The sequence below is a fragment of the Mustelus asterias genome, chromosome 19, assembly GCF_964213995.1.
Source record: "Mustelus asterias chromosome 19, sMusAst1.hap1.1, whole genome shotgun sequence".
In the NCBI taxonomy this organism is placed as follows: Eukaryota; Metazoa; Chordata; class Chondrichthyes; order Carcharhiniformes; family Triakidae; genus Mustelus; species Mustelus asterias.
In genome coordinates, this window is record NC_135819.1 from 14,613,899 (window position 1) to 14,623,583 (window position 9,685).

The 9,685-nt window shown below is 45.6% G+C and overlaps 1 protein-coding gene across 1 annotated transcript; it reads right to left on the reverse strand.

Annotated features, from left to right (window-relative positions):
* Positions 1-4,994: 4,994 nt before the first annotated feature.
* syce2 (synaptonemal complex central element protein 2) lies at positions 4,995-9,473 on the reverse strand. Its single transcript, XM_078234791.1, has 3 exons — positions 9,367-9,473; positions 6,888-7,107; positions 4,995-5,555 (listed from the first exon to the last, which is right to left on the reverse strand). Exons 1-3 carry the CDS (start codon positions 9,471-9,473, stop codon positions 5,361-5,363), a joined length of 522 nt encoding a protein of 173 aa, XP_078090917.1. The 3' UTR covers positions 4,995-5,360.
* Between the last annotated feature and the right edge of the window lie 212 nt (positions 9,474-9,685).

The following is a 9,685-nucleotide window of genomic DNA, read 5'->3' on the forward strand; positions in this document are numbered from 1 at the left end:
ACCACAGATGACTTCCTTGGTTTAAAGTTTATTTATTGATTAGTGTCACAAGTAGGCTTCCATTAACACTGCAATGAAGTCACTGTGAAAATCCCCTACTCGCCACACTCTGGCACCTGTTCGGATACACTGAGGGAGAATTTAGCACGGCCAATACACCTAATGTGGCACAGCGACATAGTGGTTATCACTGCTGCCTCACAGCATCAGGGACCCGGGTTCGATTCCCGGCCTTGGGTCACTGTCTGTGCGGAGTCTGCACGTTCTCCCCGTGTCTGCGTGGGTTTCCTCCGGGTGCTCCGGTTTCCTCCCACAGTCTGAAAGACGTGCCGGTTAAGTGCATTGGCCACTCTAAATTCTCCCTCAGTGTACCTGAACAGGCACCAGAGTGTGGCAACTAGGGGATTTTCACAGTAACTTTATTGCCGTGTTGATGTAAGCCTGCTTGTGATTAATAAATATACTTTACTAACCAGCACGTCTTTCCGACTGTGGGAGGAAACTGGAGTATCGGAGGAAACCCACGCAGACACGGGGAGAACGTGCAAACTTCACACAAACAGTGACCCAGCCGGGAATTGAACCTGAGTCCCTGGCGCAGTGAGATAGCAGTCCTAGCCACCGTGCCACCCTAAATATATAACAGGGTCATTATTATAGTTTGCTTTGCAGCTGATTCGAAACTGAAACTAGCTGACTGACCAAACAAAATCATTTTACATTCAAAGAATGTCGTACCTGCTGCAGGTGACAGATCCATGAGCGTGAATCAGACTCTTGAAATGCTACTTCATAAAGACAATCGTCATTTCACAAGCGTAATTGTTTGACAATATAATGTACCTCCACATCCTCAGTCCATCTGGGTCTTGCATTTCTCACAGACAAACCGATAAGGAAGACTGTGTGTTCTTGGGTCATTGCCAGTGCCACGTTGAGCAAGCTTCTGTTCTGCGTCCTCTTGTCAATATGGGGGGATTTGCAACTCAACTGGGGGGCGGGCGGGGACTAGGACAGGGGAAGTTCAATGCTACCTCTGCTCAATACTGTAAACTACGCCCTACGCAATTACCCCACTGATACTCCAAATAATTCACCGGGAGATCTTCAGCAGAGTTAAAGTGTCAATATCTCATTCAGTAATCCAACGGTAATGAAAAATACCAAACGCTTTCCAAAGGTGAACAGAATTCTATTTTCAACATAAAGATAGCATTCATTATTTTGCAGTGAACACTTAAGGTTTGGATAAAATGCACGGCAGTGAGGACTGGTTTCTGATAGTTCACATCTGTTAAATGAACGTCTGCAGATATGTAGTTATTAGCTTGGCATGTTTCTGCCACTTGGAACTATGCAAATTCACACCAGGAGGTTCTTATTATTTATATAGATATAAAACAGAAACTAACTATGAGCTTGGACAAGGAATCCACTGTCTGTATTAACTACTGACATTAAGGTTTAGGCACCTTCAGGAGAGACTGAAAAATGAACGTTATAGGGTACATTTTCCGGTCCCATCCATCACGGGAATTGTTGTGGCAGAACGGAAAATTTGACAGGTGATTTAAAGGCCCGTTGATCTTGGGCTAGAATTTCTAGTCCAGGGGTGAGTTGGACCAGAAAGTCCCACCTAAATCCTGCACAGGCTGATCTGTGGCCTCACATGGATGCTGCTTACAGCGATTGACTGGCATTGTGGCACAGTGGTTATCACTGCTGCCTCACAGCGCCAGGGACTCAGGTTCAATTCCTGACTTGGGTCATTGTCCATGCGGAGTCTGCACATTCTCTCCTGTTGCGTGGGTTTCCCCTGAGTGCTCTGGTTTCCTCTCACAGTCCGAAAGATGTGCTGGTTAGGTGGATTGGCTATGGTAAATTCTTCCTCATTGTACCCAAACAGGCGCTGGAGTGTGGCGACTGGGGGATTTTTACACTCCATTGCAGTGTTAATTGTTATTGAAGGCTACATAGTCAAGGAGGCAAAGGGTGAAGATGAATTTCTGATCGCAAGTTTCTTGGTGGCACAGTGGTTGGCACTGCGCCAGGGACCCGGGTTCGATTCCCGGCCTCGGGTCACTGTTTGTGTGGAGTCTGCACGTTCTTCCCGTATCTGTGTGGGTTTCCTCCGGGTGCTCCCGGTTTCCTCCCACAGTCCTAAAGACGTGTTGGTTAGATGCATTGGCCGTGCTAAATTCTCCCTCCGTGTACCCGAACAGGCGCTGAAGTGTGGCGACTCGGGGATTTTCACAGTAACTTCATTGCAGTGTGAATGTAAGCCTACTCGTGACACTAATAAATAAACTTAAACTTGTAAGTTGTGCACTGACTGAGGGAACATTGGAAAGTGTTCCTCAAAATTTGATGAATAAATATAAATGATACAAGGCATATGGATTTGGAGAACACAGCTCTTAATCTACATGCAGTCAGACTTTGAAACAGTGCTGTGGCCTAAGAGCAAGTTTGACTTTAACACAAGGACAGCACTTTCATACTTACATCTGTGAAGTTGATGTATTACTCCTAATAGTTCAACATTGGTAAGGCCGCATTTGGAGTACTGCGTACAATTCTACCCACCTTGCTATAGGAAGGATGTTATTAAACTGAAAGGGGGCAAAAAAGATTTACAAGGATGTTACCGGGACTGGAAGGTTTGAATTATAAGGAGAGGCTGGATGGGCTGGGACTTTTTTCCCTGGAGCGAAGGAGGATGAGGGGTGATCTTATAGAGGTTTATAAAATCATGAGGGTTATAGATAAAGTGAATAGCCCAGGTCTTTTCCCCAGGGTCCAAAACTAGAGGGCATAGGTTTAAGGTGTGAGGGGAAAAAATTAAAAGGAACCCGAGGGACAACTTTTTCACACAGAGGGTGGTGCGTGTGTGGAATGAGTTGCCAGAGGAGGCGGTAGAGGCGGGTACAATTACAACATTTAAAAGACATTTGGACAGGTACATGGATAGGGAAAGGTTTAGAGGGATATGGGCCAAACACAGGCAAGTGGGACTAGTTCAGTTTAGGAAACCTGGTCGGCATGGACGAGTTGGGCCGAAGGGCCTGTTTCCGTGCTGTATTCAGAGGGTGAAGATCATAGAATCCCTACAGTGCAGAAGGAGGCCATTCAGCCCATCGAGCCTGCACCGACGACAATCCCATTTTCCCTGCTCATCCCCCTGACACTAAGGGACAGTTTAGAATGGCCAATTAACCTAACCCGCACATCTTTGGACTATGGGAGGAAACCGGAGTACGCGGAGGAAACCCAGAAGCCAGAATTGAACCTGGGACCCTGGCGCTGTGAGGCAGCAGTGCTAACCACTGTGCACCGTGTCATCCCGGTATATATATCTTTATGACTCTATAGGATTCAATGAAATAGGCTGAGGGGAGGCTTGTGCGGAGCATAAACATTGACACAGACTAGTTGGGCTGAATGGCATGTTCCTGTGCATTAAATTCTGTGTAACATTCTGATAATTACCAGTTGGCTTCTGTAGTACCCAACCATCGCCACTGGATGATGCTAGCGGGTTCATAGACTGAATACTTATGTCACCCATGATGTTTGCCATTATAATGCAACATTAAATCCCTCACCCAGTTGGCATCTGTCCCCCTATCCTGCCCACAACTAAACTGCTCGAGAACATAACATGTCTAAATGAAAATGATGTGGAGATGCCGGCGTTGGACTGGGGTGGGCGCAGTAAGAAGTCTCACAACACCAGGTTAAAGTCCAACAGGTTTATTTGGTAACACGAGCTTTCGGAGCGCCGCTCCTTCATCAGGTGAAGGAGCAGCACTCCGAAAGCTTGTGCTACCAAATAAACCTGTTGGACTTTAACCTGGTGTTGTGAGAATTCTTACTGTAAATGAAAATGGATGACAAAAGGGCAACAGAAAGTAAAATCTACTGGGATTACTGCTTGTTAGGATTTTTGTGCGGAAATGGGATATTATTCTCGAGGTCTTGCATGATATGTTTGTGACCAACCCACCAAGGTAACTCTGGACTATATGTTGCTTCAACACTCATGACTAATTTAGGATAATCAGTCCTAACGAGGCTCATTTACGCTTGCTGAAAGTGAAATATATTCACACGCGAGGTCCCATTCCCTAAAAGCAAAAGAAAATGTTCAAGGCTTGAATTATCCGGGGGCATGGGGAGCCTATAGATCCCCAGTGTTTTCTCCATGGCAACACCTCAGCAAATCAGAGTTGACATACCAACCAATCAGCACCCATTTTTCCTGTAGTTTAAATTGTTGTAAAGGTTTGAAATTTGACATTCTTGCACTTGCAAGACATAGCTCTCTCTCGACAACATGTCTATCTCTCCGCAACATGTCTCTCTCTATCTCTCTCCCGGCAGCATGTCTCTCTCTCGGCAACATGTCTCTCTCTATCTCTCTCCCGGCAGCATGTCTCTCTCTCGGCAACATGTCTCTCTCTCGGCAACATGTCTCTCTCTATCTCTCTCCCGGCAACATGTCTCTCTCTCTCTCTCTCGGCAACATGTCTCTCTCTCTCTCTCTTTCTCTCGCTCTCGGCAATATCCCTTTCTCTCTCTCTTGGAAGCGTGTCTCTCTTCTGCAATATTCAAGTTCTGTACTACCTAGTGACTCTGGTTATATTCTGCAACACATATGCTTCTTCTTAATACAACCATCTTTAATTTAAAGCCAGCTATTACAGTCATCACCAAATATTTTGAAATGTGTAACCCTCCCTTATAGTCCTCACGTTACCATGTCTCTGCAGCTTGGGGTGGGTGCGGGGTGAGTGTGTGTGTGTGTGTGTGTGTGTGTTGGGGGTAGTTGCACCCACTTACCTACAACTCCTTGACAACCTGGACAAGATTGGGCCCAGGCTGTGTGAGAATCGTGTCTCTGAATGTTCACCAGCCATTCCCCTGCACACAATGTTACGTCAGCAATGCCTTTTTATTCTTCTTTAAATTCAACTACCTCCAATGTAGTTTTTAAACAATAATTTATTTTACAATTCTTAGTACAGGAAAATCTGCCAAGCAGAAACCATTGTATAATTCCACACTGAGCGAGTGCGAGTTAAATATCCAGGGGGCCCCAAGTTTAACCCTGTGCAAGTGGATGGGTACTGAATAGGTTAAAATCAGGCCCTGGATCTTTGCAGAATTTCTGGTCCAAAGCATAACTCTAATGCATTGCAAAAAAAAAAAAATCCATTAATTGATAGAAAGCCAACTGGCCATCAAGAAATCTATCGTCAATTGCTTCTTTCTCTACCTACGATATTGAACTCTTAAAGAAAGGAGAGAAAAGATGTGAATACTTATTCTGCAGAGCCCATTATGTCGAAAGATAACACTTATACTTCTGGCTGGGTACACATGTCCTTGTAAACCGTTGCCATGGCACTGCAGGTCTGTTTAAGTTCGGACTCTAAGCACCTGATCTTATCCAGGATGTTCAGCAACTCCTGCAGTGTCTCCTCAATCAACTTGTTCTCATTGCTGTAGATTTCAAACAAGCCTTCTTCTATCTTCTTGGAGAATTCTGAAACCTTAAAAATGGCAAAATGTTATTATATCTTTTCTCCAATTTTCTCCCTGGGTTTCACAGCCAACACTAAAAGCCTGGGCATTGATTTTACCGCTGCCAACACTCTTCTTGTGCCTCACTTAGAAGTTTTGCAGCACAGAAAGAGGCCCTTCAGCCCATCGTGTCTGCACCGGCCGTCAACCACCTATCCAACCTAATCTCATTCACTCACGTGGCAAGTCTTCACATGCGAGTCGTGATCATAGAATCCCTACAGTGCAGAAGGAGGCCATTCAACCCATCGAGTCTGCACTGACCACAATCCCACCCAGGCCCTATCCCCATACATTTACCCTAGCTAGTCCCCCTGACACTAGGGTCAATTTAGCACGGCCAATCTACCTAACCCACACATCTTTGGACTGTGAGAGGAAACCGGAGCACCCGGAGGAAACCCGCACAGACGCGGGGGAGAATGTGCAAACTCCACACAGACAATGACCCAAGCCGGGAGTCGAACCTGGGTCCCTGGTGCAGTGAGACAGCAGTGCTAACCACTGTGCTGCCCCTTATTATACCTGTTCTTCAATTTTCTCCCTGGGTTTCACAGCCAACACTAAAAGCCTGGGCATTGATTTTACCGCTGCCAACACTCTTCCTGTGCCTCGCTTAGAAGTTTTGCAGCACAGAAAGAGGCCCTTCAGCCCATCGTGTCTGCGCCGGCCATCAACCACCTATCCATTCTAATCTCATTCACTCAGGTGGCAAGTCTTCACATGCGAGTCTTGATAGCGAGTGAGTGGCCATTATTTAGCTTGATGCCAATCCAGTTTTCACCTGACATCTGCACGCAAACTTTCCAGAAGGGAAACTCTAGGCCGTGATTTCCGTGTGGTGTTTGCACATTCTCCCCGTGTCTGCGTGGGTTTCCTCCGGGTGCTCCGGTTTCCTCCCACAGTCCAAAGATGTGCAGGTTAGGTTGATTGGCCATGCTAAATTGCCCCTTGGTGTCAGGGGGCTTAGCAGGGTAAATATATGGAGTTGCAGGGATAGGGCCTGGGTGGGATCGTTGTCGGTGCAGGCTCGATGGGCCGAATGGCCTCCTTCTGCACTGTACGGGTTCTATGACTATGCATTTTCGGTTACAATGGAACCTTTGCTGCATTGTGACACCCTTGCGGAGCAGCTGGTGAGTAACCTAGGCCGGTGCTTCACAGGGGCTACAGAATTCCATGAAGAGTAAAGTCCTGTGAAACAGATAATTGCCTTGACTCACAAACACACAACACTCTTCACACACAAAAAAAAGCTGCCTTCCAAAAATTAGAGGTTGGCTTCAGGAATGTATAAATACCTTTAGAATAAGAGTGTCCTTAAAGTTGCTCATCAACTTGTGGTCCTTTATCCTACTTTTGTTTATTTCGTTAACCAGCTGTTTTGTTCGTTCGCATAGCGTGTCGATGCTGGAGTCTGAGGCCGCAAAACAGTTTGCGGGTTTGTTACTGAAATCAAGTGTGGAATTCTCAAAATCTGAGTTCGTTGTTGCTTCATCCGCTAAACTATAGGATTCTGCTCTGTTACAGAGAAAATAAAATACAATGATAAAATAAGATCACAGATTGGTCGTTGACCATGATACCTGTAGATAAATCATGACTAAAATAAAAGGTAGGTACAGCACAGGTATGTCTCAAAACTTCCAACTACAATATAGAAAATGGCTGCAACATCTGTCCTTTTCAGAGAATGGAATATCACCTTCCAGCATTGTATAAATGCACATCTAGCCATCATCTTTAGTTCCTGTCCTCTGTGAGTAAAAGAGGGAGGTAGTTGCGTAGTGGTATTGTCACTGGACTAGTAATCCAAAAACCCAGGGTAATGTTCTGTGGACCCGGGTTCGAATCCCAACACGGCAGATGGTGGCATTTAAATCCAATAAAAATGGACCTAAGAGTCTACTGATGACCATTGTCGATTGTTGTAAAAACCTATCTTGTTCACTAATGTCCTTTAGGGAAGAGAATCTGCCATCCTTACCCGGTCTGGCTCACATGTGACTCCAGATCCACAGCAATGTGGTTGACTCTATAAATGACCTTCTAGCAAGCTGTTCAGTTCAGGGGCAATTAAGGATGAACAATAAATGCTGGCCCAGCCACCACCCTCACATCCCATGAATGGTCAAAAGAAGTTTTCAAGTTACCCAGGAAGTTCCCTATTAAAAAAATGCAACTTAGCATAAACAAAATTACAAATAACGAGGGACTTGCCCAGGACTAGGATTGAATCACCAGCCAAACTGTATAAAGTCTATTTAGTTGGCTCAATGTGGGAGCCAAGAATATTCCCAAACACGAGTGGTCAAAAACCCATGGACAGATATTGAATTCGATGATCAGCCATGATCAAAATGAAGGGCGAAGCGGACTCGAAGGGCCGAATGGCCTCCTCCTGCTTCTAGTTTCTATGTAAATATAGCCCAGCATTATAAATACCCAGCATTTTACTCCAGTTAATTACACCAATCTTCATTAAGCTTTAATCTCCTTTCCTAATCTTAATATCCACCAAAAACGGGAGCACAAAAGAAATAATCACTTTTTAAAGTGGCACAAGTAAAAATTTGGAACTCTATCAGTAACAAATCGATCTCAGATTGATTGGTTTTTAAATCATTCATGAAACATGATGTGAGTCACTGGCTGGTCAGCAATTATTGCCCATTCCTAGTTGCCCTTGGAGGGCAATTAAGGGTCAACCACATTGCTGTGGCTCTGGAGTCACATGTAGGCCAGACCGGGTAAGGATAGCAGATTTCCTTCCCTAAAAGACATTAGTGAACCTGATGGGTTTTCCTGACAATCGACAATGACTTTCACTGTCTGTCTGCGTTCTCCCTGTGTCTGCGTGGGTTTCCTCCGGGTGCTCCAGTTTCCTCCCACTGCCTGAAAGATGTGCTGGTTAGGGTGCATTGGCCGTGCTAAATTCTCCCTCAGTGTACCCGAACAGACGCCGGAGTGTGGCGACTCGGGGATTTTCACACTAACTTCATTGCAGTGTTAATGTAAGCCTACTTGTGACAATAAATAAATAAACTTAAACTTATGATCATCAGTAGATTCTTAATTCCAAATATCTTTTATTGAATTCAAATTCCACCATCTCCTGTGGCGGTATTCGAACCTGGATCCCCAGAACACTGCATGAGCTTTATGACTTCTTAAATTTTAAAAGGTTCCTCAGCCGCTCTTAGCTATACCAACCATCATACATTCCCGGCATCTAGGCTTGCTCTTGTGTGACTAACAGAAAAGCCCTTTAGACACAGCCAGGTATAACTCAAGTGTACAATCTAGGCCAGGTGGCCCACAAAACGGCAGCACAGTGGTCAGCACGGCTGCCTCACAGCGCCAGGGACCCGGGTTCGATTCCGGCCTCGGGTCACTGTCTGTGTAGAGTTTGCACGTTCTCCCCGTGTCTGCATTGGTTTCCTCCAGGTGCTCCGGTTTCCTCCCACAGTCCAAAGATGTGCGGGTTAGGTTGATTGACCATGCTAAATTGACCCTAATGTCAGGGGGATTAGCAGGGTAAATACATGGGGTGACGGAGATAGGATAGGGCCTGGGCGGGATTGTGGCCAGTGCAGACTCAATGGGCCAAATGGCCTCCTTCTGCACTGTAGGGATTCTATGGGATTTTATGAAAAGCGCACTGTGATGCACCCAAGCAACGGCCGAAAGCAAATGTTCCAGCACTACTGATACAACCATCGTGGATCATGTTTTCCTTTCATTCTCCCACTAATAACAGAATAGCAACTCCTTCATCACCTTGAATCCACCTCTGTGTAGGGATTCTTCCTGCAGCCACTAGTCTGTGGTGTGCTTTCATTGACGCTTCCCAGCTTTTGATCACTGTCATAATCCTTGTCAGCCATCCTGATGGAAAACAGTACGCAGAATTTTAACAGCTTGCTAAAGTTAAAAGTTAAAGTTTAATTATTAGTCACAAGTGAGGCTTACATTAACACTGCAATGAAGTTACTGTGAAATTCCCCGAATCGCCACAGCCTGGTGCCTGTTCGGGTCAATGCACCTGACCAACATGTCTTTCGGACTGTGGGAGGAAACCGGAGGAAACCCACGCAGA